This window comes from Cataglyphis hispanica, chromosome 6 (genome assembly GCF_021464435.1).
Source record: "Cataglyphis hispanica isolate Lineage 1 chromosome 6, ULB_Chis1_1.0, whole genome shotgun sequence".
In the NCBI taxonomy this organism is placed as follows: Eukaryota; Metazoa; Arthropoda; class Insecta; order Hymenoptera; family Formicidae; genus Cataglyphis; species Cataglyphis hispanica.
In genome coordinates, this window is record NC_065959.1 from 7,587,198 (window position 1) to 7,603,020 (window position 15,823).

The following is a 15,823-nucleotide window of genomic DNA, read 5'->3' on the forward strand; positions in this document are numbered from 1 at the left end:
CGCTTCGCTCTATTTACCTTGTGCGCTCGCAGCGTCTTGCCCTCGCAGGCGAGCGTGACGTCGCAGTAAGCCTGTCGCTCGAGCAGCTGTGAGAACATGGTCTGCAGATTGCTGTGATGGTACTTCCATCTCAGGCAGTACTGTTGCGGGAACATGGTGGTGGTGAATGACGATGACGATGATGACGATGAGGATGACGCTGAGCTGGTGGTCGTAGCGGGCGCGGGTGCTGAACAACCTCGTTGCTGAAGCATGCGCGGGCCTGGCACCGCCGTGCGAACTCCCCCTCGACCGTGCCGGCCACCGTTGCGCTCGCTTCCGGGGTTCACCGTACTCACGTCGCCCGCCCTCTTCGCCTCCGGCGCTTCCCCGCCAATGTCTGCAACACACAGTCGGAAGAACCTGTGTCAAAGGAGTCGAGAGGGATGCCGCGATAATCGGTCAATCACATCCGGGACATTATTGTGCGAAATTTGAAGAGCTTCAACTAAAGAGAGAGAACCCAGCCTCTTCGATTTCTGTCTTACGTTACTTTAAGAACGATGAAGGTGGTCCATTCGATATCATCATCGGGATATTTTTAATTTCGAAAAGAAATTTCTTTTAATCGGAAATTACTATTACTTGTCACTCCATTTATAACAGAACCAAGTAATTTTTCGAATAAAATTTATTCTTAAAAATCTTTATTACACGGGAATGATAAAAAGTATTAAAGTAATCCAGAAAATTGAAATATTTTATAAATACGTGCGCGCGTGCGCGAATTTTCATCATGACACATGTTCATTGTCTAACCGGTCATTGTCACACCGGTATATCGGGTTTGGCCGGAAGTTTATCGTCGTCGAAGGAAGGGAAGAAGTCCCGTCGCAAATCGGATTGTATAACCGTTCGCAAACGTTTATCGCGCGCTATCGCGTTCTTTCTTCAGTCTTCATTCCGATAAAATATTCAAGTTTAAAAGCGTATCACTTTTCGTACCGTTGTCTATATACCTGTCTCATATTCTACATGGAACATCGAATCCTATAGATACACAGCAAAAATTTTGTACTTATTTAACGTATAAAACGCAAACGATAAAAGTAATTTCCAGAATTTGTATAAAAGTTCAATTTACAAAAATTTTAATTTTTACTCTCTTCAAAATTTAAATAACAGAATAAATTTTATATAAATAAAATGTGTGTGTTAAAAAAAATATAATTTTTCGGAACGACTAGAAATATTTTTTATCGTTAAACTTTTAATGTATTTATTTTAAGACAATGGAGATAATGTACGAGATGAAAAACCTTCCGATTAATTTTATTAATACTAATTTCAATTTTACTTTGGCAAAAATTGTTTTATATATAATACATAAATAAATAAATAAATAAATATATATGCTTGGAAATCTCCTCATGGACACGATCGTTTATTTTTCCTACTTACTAAGAAAGTCTTCGAGCTGACTCAGGATTCGAGTGACTCGCAGCAGGCCAGCTTCGGTCTGACTTTTCTCCGCAACACCCGCGCATAAACCGGCGCGAGTTTCCGAGATCGAGAATCCTTCGGCTTGTCACTGACGTTCCTTCTCGCTATCGGTTCACCTACCTAAAACACAAATGGCAAGAACGTACGTTTTATTAATGGAGCCACATGGAGTGTCGATTAGCACGCGACTAAGATTGATGCCCGTCATGATAAATAACTCGTCACATTCGGACGACAATGGCAGTTAATGATAGATATTAAATCGACGAATAAATTTGCATTAATTCCGCTAACATAACATATTAAAGTCAGGATATTGCAATGATTTTAATAAAAAATGTATAATTTAAAAAATGTTTAAGATTTTATGAATTGTCAGATTTCATTAATTATTTCCTTATTTATTACTTATTTATTTATTATTTATTTCGTTGTTATTTATCTTCCTTATTGAATATCTATTTTTTACTTATTATTTCATCGTGTGATAAAATATACATAAAATTATTAAGATAATACTCTGCTTATATATTCATAAATATTGGAAAGTAATTTCCTTCTAATCGTCTCGAAAAAATTACCTCTGTTTTATCGCTCGTATATGTAAGCGCAGAAATTCAGGGTACAGAAATTACCTTGCGGGTTAAGCGAACAATTACTGGTTTTGGGAAAAGAGGTATAAGAAATTCAAGAGCGCTTTATCGGAAGCAAGCGACGCAATCGGACGGATCCTTTCCGATCCTGTCAACATATCTCGATTACGAGGATAACGCGTCGGATAACGATTCCTGGCAATTGCTGTTAAATTGATTTCTAGCCACGTGGCAGTTTGTCGATCGCGCTGTATACACACATACGCGTTATGTTCTACTCGACGGTACATTTTATAGAGGGAAAGGGGGAGATTCGCGTTTATGCTATATTAATATGAACGAAGAAACTACTCAACTGTGAGAAACCTTGACAAATAATTTGCGCGCCGCGAAGCTTTCACTGTCGCGTTTTCTACGAGAATTTTCGATAGTTCCTTTTTCTTGCCCGCTCGATTTGCTTGAACTTTTAAAATAGATTCAAGCTATTAGTAAATTCGAGATCGAAGTTTCAAGTTCGCTAGTTTGTACCGGTTCGAATAATACCATTCGAAAAAGTGGTTTCTTTTTTTTTGCTTATATACAAGAGAAATTTTTCGCTCGAGTGCATGTTTTTTGAAAGATGATATTTGGCGAGTTGTAATTTTGACCTTCGCCGATGACTCACGGTTCTCTTTTTCAGGTAGAAGATATTAAGATAATTTTGATCGCGGATCTTTACGGTCGATTCGCATATTCACAATTTTACCATGTCGATGTAAGAAAAAGATTTTGAAAGGCAAAGCGGAAACAATGAGATCGGTTATAATTGATAAAATTCACAAATAACATAGTTATTTATATCGAAATCCACTTTGGAAAAAAATAAAAAGGTAGCCAAAGACAATTAATTTCTTTTTAAATATTGTTCGCTTTGATAATTGATTTTAATGCAAACTTACGAGCTTTTTATAAACAATAGGTCCAAGTTTGTAGTATCGAGATATGTAAATGAGATATAATATTTCCTGAAAGAGTTTCCATAGATTTTCATTTCACAAATCTTAAATTTTTAAGAATTATTAATTAAACTATCTCTCGTACAATTGAAGAAACTGTAATTGTTCTGCTAAAGTCTCTGAAAGGTTACATCAATACTAAAACTCGGAACTTTAATAATACAATCGCATCGTATCGAAGTAATCTAATAAAAAAAAAGTTATAGGACTTGAACATTTCTTGGACTTATGGTGGAATTATATTTGCTGAATTAAATATTAATAATTGTTATATATAAAAAATTATGAAATGATATTTCAATTAATATTTAACATTATTAGAAATTATTTCAGACAAGAATATATACATATACTAAAAAAAAAGAGAATTCTTTTTTATACGTTAAAAATTGGGTTATTTTCAAACCGTTGAAACTCGACAAAAAATCATCGTAGAAAAAAAAATAAAAAAAAACATTTTGTAGTTTGAAGTTTCAACTTCAACGAGTTGTCGGTAATTTTAAAAAATTTATCTTCCTTATTTTATGTTTTTAAAAAAAATTTATTGTTTTTTGTTCCTTAAAATTACATATTTTTGACATTTTGCAACTTGATAAAAGAAAGTCTCTCTTGAAAAATTCAAGTCAAGTTCCATAAACATATTTTGCCTATATAAAACGCTTTTTTAGATTTTACATACAATTTTTTGTGAGCTAAATTATACGATTTTGAACCTGCATTTTTTAGAAATAATGTCAATATTCGACGAAAAAATTATCGCAGATAAAAAATTAAAAAAGCATTTTTAAACTTGTAGTTTCGCCGAGTTTCAGAGGTTTGAAAAAAGGCTCAATTTTCAGCTAATAAAAAATGTTCCCTATTTTTTTTTAATAAGGAATATTATTATTGCTTATCATATTACTAGAAATTATTTTATAAAAATAAAAATATTTAATATTGTATATATAGGTGTACGAAGTGCTATCGAAAAATTTTCAGACTATAAAAAATGTTAGGCTTATCTTATTTATAATTTGTCTTCATTCTGTTTGAAGTAGTTCTTTGTGACTTTATACAGCCATCCTAAAAGGCCACGTCCTGTACAATCTCCAAAAAAAAATTGCTGAAAAAAATTGTTGAAAAATTTGCAGAAATCATTCGTAAGGCCCGTTGCCACATTTAACTCCTTGTAACTTTTTTTTGTTCCCAAAAATAAAACTGAAGCTCAAAGGGGATGTTTCAAAACAGTACAAGAGATTAAGACCGAAACGCAGAAGGTGTTTCATACGCTACAGTAAAAAAATTTCCATGGAAAATTTTGAAGCATAGCAGAAGCGCTGGCAATATAAAGTCAAAGAGACTACTTCAAAGAAGATGGAAGCAAATTGTAAATAAGATGAGCCTAACATTTTTTAGAGCAAGTCCAAAAAATTTTCGACAGTATCTCGTATATTAAAAAAAAATGTCATTGCGTGCATGTGTTCATTACAACGGTAATTAATACTATGATGCTTGCAACTTTAATACGTTACAATTCTGCATAATATGACGTTTTCCGATACATAATCCTCGTATAAACTTAAGTCCACTTCTCACCGTATCGATTAACACAAATATCGAGAATGACTTGATGCACGCGAATAACGGGTGAGATATCGACAGCCGCCTGTCGTCCGTTACACATCGTCGTCGACACCATCCTAATTTTGTTGCTTGAAATATTCAGCGCGACCGGTGTCGAGAACGAGAAGATAATGAAAATCGATTAAGGCTGATTAGAATCAAAACTTGATACTGTAAATCCGGTGTTTTGTAATTGCGCGATTATCCTTGACACTTTGCCAGCGGAGTGCATTTATCTTGCAACGTTGCATTGTGCCAACATATGTATCGTATTAAAATTTACACGACTTTAACGATTTGTAATGAATTTTAAAATGCGCATATAATTCCAAAGGAAGAAACGATTAAAAAAGGAAAGGAAATATTCAATTAACAAAAATGTATATAATCAGCAAAGAGAAGACGGTTTAAGATTTAATTACACAGAGAAATATAATTTCATAATTTAATGTGTATGTACCTTTCTTTAAAATTATAAGGTATTTTCAAAGTATTAATTCTTTATGTAAACTATCTTTTTATCCCATATCTCAAAAAAAAATAAGAAGAAACTCAGAGAAAATCAACAAATTAAAATTTGTTTCTTCTTTTCAACATATATCGAAAAAAAAAAAAATTTTTAAAATTAAAAAAAATACGTGGGGTCACTTCCCGTTTACCTTGTCATTCGTGTAATTTTCTACAGCTTTTTGAAACACACATGGTTCTCTGAAAAAGGACGAAGAAGAGGAAAGAAAAAGAACCAAGTGCGGAGATGTACTCCGAAAATTAATTCTGCAGAGAAAAAAAATGCGACCGCTTTACATTTACATCTCGCGCATACAATTGGTAATTCCAATTTGTTTGCCCGGCGAAAACAGCGGCGACGTCGATCAACATACTGACGTAGAATTGCCAGAATGTTAATTCGTGCGACTCCGAATGGGAACGAACCGACAGGAGCGACGATGCATTATTGAGGGACGAGCTCGTCGCGATAATTCGTCGATTAGAGTTGGCCGTTTGTCCGTCCTCGGTAAAACGAGAATGCGAATGTACACTCGTAAAAAGGGGGAGACGGATGACTTTAAAAGAGAGAGAGAGAGAGAGCCAGCTACGTTAGGTATCGTAAAAGTATAAGTGCTACACGACCGTATAGAGAGGGAGAATATATACGTTCCGCGACGTCGTGCTCGGAATTAAGATCTCGACTCCGGTTTTCAAATAACTCTTTTATACGACGCATTGTCTGTGTAGAGGCAAATGGAATATGATGTATGAGTCAACTGAATAATTCCCGGCCATGTATAATATCTCATGTACTTTCTCTCGATAATAATAATAATGCGAGAAAATATACTTGTTAGTAAAAATATAATCTTCATATAAATAGTGGAAAAGTAGAACAAAGCGATATTATTTTGTTAAATTAATATCATTTTTTAAAACTTATAAAAAATATATATTAAATAACGATTATAATAATGTCATGCTAGATTTACATTTTATTAAAAAATTTAATAATTTTTTCTTAAAGCTTTTTCTTAAAGGTTTTTTTACTGAAATATCTATGCTACGTATTATTGCTCTTATACCACATGCACATTTACAAAATATTTATTTATTTTAGCTTCTTATTTTATTCTATTTAGAGCACACTGATAAGAGAAAGTATACTGGGTAGAAAGTTCAATCTCGTCAATTGCGTTAAATTAATCTGTAGCTGACACTTTCCAACATTATTTTATAAATATTTGTTCAGAATAATATATAATTTTAAAACAGCATAGCATATTGTGTTATACAGAAATTTTAATAAGTTTTCTCTCTGACGTTATCATTGTACTACATATTTATAAGATAAGAACTAAATGGCACCATTGTGCCACTTTAATGAATGTTTTCTACTTGACCAGCTGGATGTCGGAGATTTTTATCTGGAGATAATTCAGGGATCGCAGAGGAGGCGGGGGAGGGGGGGGAGACAAGATATTGAAAGGTCGTAGGTATTAAAGTTCCGGCGCAAATGCAGGGAAACACTAAGAACCGGGCCTTCGTTCGCTATCCTAGATTCCTCGGTGCTTTCTATTGTGTTTACGGATCGCATTAGATTACCTTTCGCCGCCGCTGAGAAAATGCTTCGCTTCTTCTCGACACTAGCAGCATCCTCGCTATGCGCGTCTCCCTACTTCGACCACAATTTTCCCTTCCTCCTCTCTCTCTCTCTCTCTCTCATGGGAATATAACCAATCTTGATATGATGATAGCATCCGCACTATATAATTTCGTCAAAGCGCAGTTTTTCGCAAATTATAGCACGCTCGGAATTAGACTTACAATTCTTTAAATTGCCAATTTTTCTCTGTCGCCAGATCATCTCTGTTACTTTGTGACCATATTTCGATTGTCGAATAGTTAGTAAACTTTTAAATGGTATTTTTCCTCTGATTGAATAATCAGATTTTAATTGTTTCCAATCATATTTTCATTCTTTTATAAAATTATATTCGATTCCATTATTACAATATTAATATTGAATTAATGCCATAATTATCTTCATTAAAATAGAATTCTGTTTTAAAAAGCAGTGTCAATAACACCGCTTTTGGTGTATTTTGGTACTTTATTAACAATCGACATGATTGTGTTATTAATAATTACGTTAATAAAATTCTAATCATTATTTTTTAATTATTATATGCTGGTTATCTATATCTCTTTTATTGTAATATTAATCGATAGTCGCGTAAAACTATTTTAAGAATGGCAGCTTGTAAATGACTGACCTTGCAACTCTTGTGGCGTCATCCACGACGAGCCAACAACAGCCACCCTCTTTAGCTCGTGAATAAATACAGGCTCTTTGCAGAGCAGCCGCTTCTAATCGCCCACGTTTTTTACATGATCGACCGATCCTTCGATCGCATTATCCGGAGCTCTGTTACGCTCGTTGTGATGCATTAACGTCACCGATGAACGGTTCCCGATGTCCGCAAGATACTGTTATAATTCACGCAATCAGACGCACATCTGCATAGAACGAGATCGTAAAAACAGCCGAAGCGTGAAAATATGATTGTTATTATGGTTCTTACATGTACGCGAAATAGCTCGATAGATTGCATATCGTACTGTTTTTTTCCCATTGAAACTACGTTTATCTTGTCATTAAGTTTGGCAGACAGAGATTGAATTTTCGTTCTGGATGAATTTCTCATAGTCGACGAGACATTGCAATAAAATATCTCTGTTCGTCAAGAAATATTCATCATATTTGTTTTATCGATAATAGCATACAATTTTATTAAAGTTTCGTTATCTTACATACGATTGTATTTCGCTTGGATTTACTTTTTAGAAAATATCGTCAATTAAAATACAGGTAATCAATAATAAAATTCTAAAATATTATCTGTCAGCGATATTATCATCCTTTTCTAATAAATATAAAATTATTCTCAACTAAGACAGTTATTAATACATACGTAAATTTTTTCTCACAAAATATATAATGCTCTCGCGTTTATATTATCATTGTCCCACTTTTATTTGATAAACGGTCATCTTAAGAATTAATATGCGCATATAATTAAATTTTAATTACTCATTCGACGCAATCTCTTTCGAGCTGCTAATTAATCATCATTAATAACACTAATAATTATTAATATATTGTTGGCGTTAATTCATAGTTTCCGTTACACAGAATTCCTTCGTAAGGAATATTTTCTAACACGACGGTCGCTCGGCGCAGCGTGATTCCGATAACACGACGTAATAACGGGAATGCACCGAGGTAACTGTTGCATCGGAGAATGCGTATTTCGAAGCCCGATTCTTTTTCGCGGATCCGTTAAGCGTTCGTCTTCCGCCTAACGAGCTGCTCGCGCGCGCCTACCGTTAAGAAAAGACGGAGTTATCCGGACCGCGCGATTCCCTCCTCCCCATGATGTTTGTACAAGGATCTCTCGCATATATAGGAATATAACGAAGCTTCGCGGCTTATAACGGTTTCGCGGTCACCAGTTGTTTCGCGAGAACGCATCGTGTGTAACGTCATCCTCGTTATATTTCCCGAAAACAACGCTTAGGGCTTGAATAACGAAACTTTTTTCACGACACGTATTTCCGCACTTCGCAATATTTCTATTAGTTGTAAAAATTTAGGCAAATCAAAATTATTTTTAAGATTGTAAATAAAAAAAAAAAAAAAACACGAGTGTCATCTTTCGAGGGATTATAATTTCAATTTAATTTTAACTGACTTATGTTTGTACAAATAAGAGATAAATAAGAGATGAGAAAAATAAATATGATATTTGTAGAGAATATTTGTGTTATAATAGATGAGAAAACATATGTGAGACAAGTTCTATAATTTTGTTTGCTAGTAAAACATGTATATGTAAGCCCCGAGATTAGCCTCTATTTACGTTCCGATTTGGTATTCGCGAATGTTCTAGATCGCTCGATATAGCCGGATTATAATCAAGCCAGTCGGACTTAATTCGTTAAGATCTCTTGTAAACACACCTATCCTCTCATTATATATTAAATTTTATTTCAATGCATAAATATCTCGAGAAATAATTTATGGCATTTTTCAATTCCATGGCAACAAAAAAAAAAAATACAGAATAATTTCGATTTTAAGATAACATCGCAAAGTCATTGAAAATGTCATTAATATTTAGAATCGAGTATTAACATAGGAATATTCTCTGATATCTATAAAAAGATATCTTGAAAATCTCTACTCAATCTGCATTAGAATCGTAGTAAAATGAATTTTTTACATTCTCTACGTACTCGATTAACATGTTGCACGCGATAATGTGAGATCTGCTTTGTCAGGATAGATATATTGCGAGATTAATAGAAACATTATCGGAATATCATTTCATCCGCTCTTGGAACGCGACAAGACAAATTATTTAATTCTCTTCATAAATATTTAACGGCTGCACATATTAATACATCTGATCTATTAAGACACGTTCCGAGAATTAATAGAAAATGTTAGAAAAAAAAATTATATATATCTCGATTTGCATTAGCAAGCGCACTTAATATGTTTTGCAATCTTCGCTCAAACGCCGCGCCGCGCCACGCCGACAAACTGCTCAAACGTCGATAAATGCCACAATGTCACCGCGTTCCCATGAAATGACAATCGTTTTTCTCCCGGCGGTATGTTGCAGCGAGCGCTTCCGCGAAAACAACGACGGAGACTGCACTGCAAGACGCGTATCGCGCGATTTATCATCCTTGTTGGGAAGAGATAGATAATAAAAGGAGAGAAAGAGAGAGAGAGAGAGAGAGAGAGAGAGAGAGAAAAGCCGAGTAAAATCATCGTGGCATGATTGACGAAACGTTATATTATCGCTTTTTTACAGCATTGGCGAGAGAAAAAAAAAAAACTTGTTTATTCGCACAATGTGTTTGCGTGTCGTAACGCGAGCGCGATGTCGGAAAGGTGGACGATACGCTTGAGATTAAAGTGCGAGCACGCGGGAAGCTAAGCCTTTTCACGGACAAGATTCAGCATCACTTCCCATCACATTGCGTCCTTTTCCTTTTGGCGAAGAAGGCGATGCAACGAATAATGAAAACGCGTTGTGATAGTACTTAGATAAACGATGCGCGTCTCTCTCTCTCTCTCTCTCTAAGGGTTCTGACCTTTCTCTTTCTATCTATCTATCTGTCATTTTCATTCGTTCTTTCTCGCGCACACGAGGAAGAAGGGGCGTTTACGATGACACTCTTCCTAGAGCACACACGTAGCACGTAACTGCTATCAAAAAAATATAAATGTATTTTTTAACAGATAGTGCGTTAAATTTAAAAGAAAAAAAAAACATATTGTTCCCATATATATTTTAAAATAAGTATACAGCAGTTTTTTTTTTTTTTTAAATATTTATTTTTAGGCAAAAACTAGCAATTTATGTAATCACTGTCTACGCTGATAATGCTCTCGGACAGAGACCTTGACAAAAACTTGACCATCTTTTTAATCACTTACTGTTAGACGCATGAAAGTTTCCATTACCACAATAATGACCGTATCACAGTTTTAAATAATTTCACTATTTCGATAGTTTTTAGTGCAAAAAGTTTGTAATGCACAGGATTAGAACTTTCCTCGGTTTTTATTTCATCCGTGTATCAGTTAATATAATTTTCAATACACGTGTATATATATATATATATATATATATATATATATATATATATGTATATATATATGTATATATTCAGAGCACACAATTACAATATAAAGTATTTAAACAAATAACGTGTATTTTTTATATTGTACAAATTGCATAATTAGCCATTCCCTTTTTTTTTTTTTTGTTTGATCAGTTTCGTTTCCACTATAAATACTGTCGCTTTATCAATGTTACCATTCCTATGGTTTTTTTCACTGCAACTGCTTTTTTTTTTTTAACACAGTTGAATGTAAAAGGTATACTTCCGATTGAAGACTAACGCAATATCATTTCGACGTACCGGTAAACACGGTTTTACACAATGTTACAGCGACGATTCAATATGGTCCATCAATTTTAATTTTGCTAAATCAAGAATTACACTTTTGCACTAAAACTAAACTATCGATATGTCATATTTTCATCAAAGGATTTATACATGACTTTGCGTCTTTTCCTCTCTCAATGCAGAATGTAATCACCGACACACAGCGGACGCTTTATTATTAATTAACCGGCATGTAGCAACAAGACTCTTCTCCGTATCTCTCGATTATGTCGTCCCGACTCGCGCACACAACACTACGTATTGTCATCGTTGATGACGTGGGCTTCCGCGATGTCGGAAGCTTGGGCAGCTTCAGTTCAACTTGCCGACAAACTTTATACCGCCACCTCCGTAACATGGTGCATCATCCATGAAGCGTTTGCACCAGCAGCGAGAGAGAGAGAGAGAGAGAGAGAGAGAGAGAGAGAAGAGAGAGAAAGAAAAAGAGACATGATCGTGTTTCCCTCCGAAAACTGTATCTATTAAAAAGGACACTAAATTGCGGAATTTGATCACTCATCCCGAATACTCGAACTCGCGTAATAGAAAGAATTGTCCATGTGGAATATGAGAGACTGGGTTTAATTGATAAGAGACGACAGAATAAATTGACACATTCCTGCAGCAAGAGCGGAGATTGTCGAGTACTAAACTAAAAAATACGCGCACACATTCGTATTTAAAAAAAACTTACAAATTATAACAAAATGCGTAGTAAATAAAAATTTAGAAAATCTGAAAAATTTAAAAGAAAATTATGTGTTTTATTGCACAAAATATAATACAATCTAACATCAACATAAATATCCGCTAATAGCACGTGAAACATAATTTTTTAGTATTTTTTTTTTTTTATATTACAACATTGAATAATCATAAATAAAAAAAGACAGCATAATAAATGATTATTATTGCAATATTAATCGATATTCCTCCGCTCTTTGCTCCGGTAACTTACCAATGTAACCTACTAAGAAATCACAGTGGGCTTTAAAAAAAAAATCAAACGCGCCTTCGAACTTTTTTCGCACCTGCGTTCAAGGGTTGCTTTTCAAAAATGCGGGATGCCTCCTCGATGACGCATAATCTTATTAACGACGCGACTACAACGATTACGACGAGACAGTATTAGACAGTAAATGCGTGCGCGTGTACGAACCGGTCGCGGAAATTAAGGAGGATCGCGCTTTGCGTAAAACGCAACGACCTACAATGCTACAAATGCCGCGGAACCGCCGTGTGTCTCTTCTGACCGCCTCCTCCTCGCCACCATCACCCATCCCCCTCGCCCACCCCCGCCGCCGCATACCGCCTTTTCCACCGCTCGCGGAACGGTATCCCTCCTCCTTTCGGTTTTTTCCTCCCCTTATAGCAGCCCCTTCTTAGGCCGATGGCCTCCCTCTCTGAATCGGCCTTCGCCAACCACCACCCCCACCCACACCCCACTTCGGGTGCCTCCGCAGCCCCCTCGCCAAGTAACGGCGGTACACGCCGCCAGGAACGTACCCATTGTCTGTTGCCGTCAAGAGAGAATCATATTAGATTCTTGTTTCCTGGCAAAGAGCAAGGAAGCACATTTTCTAAATTGCGATTCAGAAAAATTGAAAATTATGACAAAGTTTAAAGATTAAAAGATTTATATTGAATATATTATATGATTCTTAAGAGCACAAGCATTTTATTTTTTTTGTCATGACTCTTATTACCACGACAAATTAATAGAATTAGTAAGTAAAACTTAAATTCACGCCTCAGAAGGTCGCGGTAACTATTGCGGCATAAATTCACGGCGATCCCGTAAGATAAGCCAGCGATCTAAGTAGCTGTTAGTGTCAGACACGTGTTATCGTAATTAGCAACATTAGTTTGTTACCGCGCGCGCGGCAACATTATCGTCTCGACGTGACGTAACAGGCCAGTAAACGTAAATAAAAGCATGCACGCGATGCGGGGTCAAAGCTACAATGTAACGCGCGTCATAAATCGCGGCGATTACATTAAAACAGAAAAAAAAACAAAAAAAAAAAAAACAAAAAAATGGAAAAATAGATCGGCAAAAAATCCACCTAGTTTAACGCTCGGTGCACGTCGTCAGCGACGACGGACTTTGCGTACTGCGATTAATGTAGAATGAAGGATTAATCTCGCGGCGCGCGCGGCACCGACCCCGTCCTTCGGTCGCGGACTCCTCCTCCCCCACTCCCCTCCACCTTTCCCGATAAAAGCCAAAAATATTTTTCAAAAAGTCGGAATTTTACGGGCAATAACAATTTTTTTGCGTCTTTATCGTTTACGCTCAATCGGCGTGGAAGCACGTTTAAACATATTGAGGATTGATAACCTCTTGTCGAGCCGATTTCTCGTATGCGATGAATAATCGATTTTGTGGAAAAAAATTAATTAACAAAAATTAAAATTAGAAGAATACATTTCGCATTCCGCGTCATCAGCTCCTCATTTGAGAATGATGGCGAGCAATGATGTATTTGAAAAATGATAATTTCTATCTACTTTATATGCGTATAATTATATTTCATTAATATTATATTGTATTATTTATCGTTATTGCATTTATTGAATATGAGAAAAGGAAAAGTCAAGTCCAAGTTTATCGAACGTAATTCGTGGACGGTAAATTGCGAAGTCTTATCACCGATAAGAAGCCGTATTACCATAATTTTTCGAACATCAAATTTTAACACTGTTACTACATTGAGATAATGTGTACAGTAAAAAAAAAAATATTTAAAAAAAAGATTATAAAGTGTATTGAAAAAGATGTTATACTACGTATCATGTCAGAGATTTGCGTCAATTTGCGAAACTTTGAGTCGATATGGGCTTGCTGTCCTCCTTGCACAATTGTACGTCTGTACAACGTATTATCCAAATTCCCATCCCATCGAGTCAGCGAGAGAGTCCTGATTGTTAATAATTCGCTGGATGAACTCGCGAGAACTCCTCAAACTGTTCGCGAAATTCGCCGGCGCTCTGATAGCGGACAATGTGTCGAAAACTCGTCCACGAATTCGCTCGCGCTCCAAAGAGAGAATTTCAGATAAGGAGAAATTCGCTCGCGTGAACAATCCAGAACGTCGTCGCCTCGCACAGTGGGATTTGTTCCGTTGTTCTGGATCATCGCCACCGAGTCTCGCGCTAGTTGTACGCTTCTGTTTACGATGACGTACGAGTCGATTAAGAGAGCGAAAGCGCGATAAAATGCGAGAAGAGAGAGCAGTCTCCTACTCTTGTTTCTCTTTCATGATAAGAATGAGATATTTTAGCGTGAAGAAATTATGAGATTTCTCGCTCTGTGTGTACGGTTTAAAATCTTAAAATTATATAAACCTTTAAAATTTTAATTATTTATTTTCCACAAATATTTATTAGTTTTTAACTTTAAAACTTTTTATAAATTGACGAGACGTTTCAAAATAAATAAAAAAGATTTAATTTCAATTAGAAAAAGAGATCAAAAAGTCGAAAAACTTTATAATTTATAAAAAAATGTTCGAATCTTTCTCTGTTTTCCTTAATTTAAAAAATATTTTTGGGTTTATTTCGTGAATCAAATAGACAATAAAATTTTTTCATTTATTTGCAAATGGTGTTTGGTTCAAAAATATTCGAATTTATAGATTTATTAGACAAGATATTTAATCATTATATTTTGAAATGTTGCAACAAATCCTTTGTTACATTTGTAAACGCGAGTAAAGGAACGCAAATCGATAAAACTTGAACTGTGTTCGTGGAATTGATATATGTAAGAATCGATACATGTTACAATTGTCTTATCAAAGTCATATTAATCTTGAAACGCCATTAATAATGATGCTACTGTCTGGATTATTGAAATCTATTTTTCCATCCGTCTCTTAGTTACTGAGCGCTGCGCGTTCGATATTATAAGGTGCATTTTTCAATGACATTATTAAATATTCGTTATTAATGAGGAACGATATGAATATATCCTTATAAAGACTATATAAAATATAAAAGAATGGATTTTAATAATCCCAAATATAATTATTAACTATTCTTTATTAAAAAAATACATATACATTCTGTTTCAGAATTTTTTAAAGCTTTTTCAGGCTCGTGCAACATGTTTTAGGAGAAAAATAATATCACAAAATTAACTGAGGTCTCTAAAAGCAGAAAAATAAAGGTAGAAAATATACGAAAAAAAGTTTTCATTAAAAATTGCAAATTTCCTAAGATGCTGATAACGCTAAAAACCATATTTTATATAGTCTAAGTAGCCTTTCAAGAACTAAATTTTGCAGAGAAATATCTTAAGCCACTCAATCCCTAAAGTCGATTATCAAAAAATTACTTTGCATTTTTTAATCTGACTCCGCGAAAAATATGAATTAAATAGAAATTATTATTAATGCTGTTAATCCTGAACACGCGCGAAAGTTCGTTTAAATGTTAGTCACACATTTAAAAATTATAAATTAACAGATATATACGTATATGCTAAATGTAATCGTTGAATATATTTCATAATTAAGAACGAAATGCCACATTATTTCCCTATTCCATTCCACATGATTCCAGCATTTTTTTTTCTTCTCTCAAAAACAAGAACGTATATTACATTAAAATCAACTAATCTAATACTGA

The 15,823-nt window shown here is 34.8% G+C and overlaps 1 protein-coding gene across 5 annotated transcripts in view; it reads right to left on the bottom strand.

The window, feature by feature from the left end:
* LOC126850627 (zinc finger and BTB domain-containing protein 20) overlaps positions 1 to 15,823 on the bottom strand; it is a 99,415-nt gene that overhangs the window by 26,382 nt on the left and 57,210 nt on the right. For all 5 annotated transcript variants that reach the window (XM_050593809.1, XM_050593813.1, XM_050593812.1 and 2 more), the window contains 2 exons: positions 1,441 to 1,602; positions 18 to 379 (listed from right to left, as the gene is read on the bottom strand). In XM_050593809.1, coding sequence (XP_050449766.1) covers positions 18 to 254 — 237 coding nt within the window. In that variant the 5' untranslated portion in view covers positions 255 to 379; positions 1,441 to 1,602. The remainder of the gene's footprint in view (positions 1 to 17; positions 380 to 1,440; positions 1,603 to 15,823) is intronic.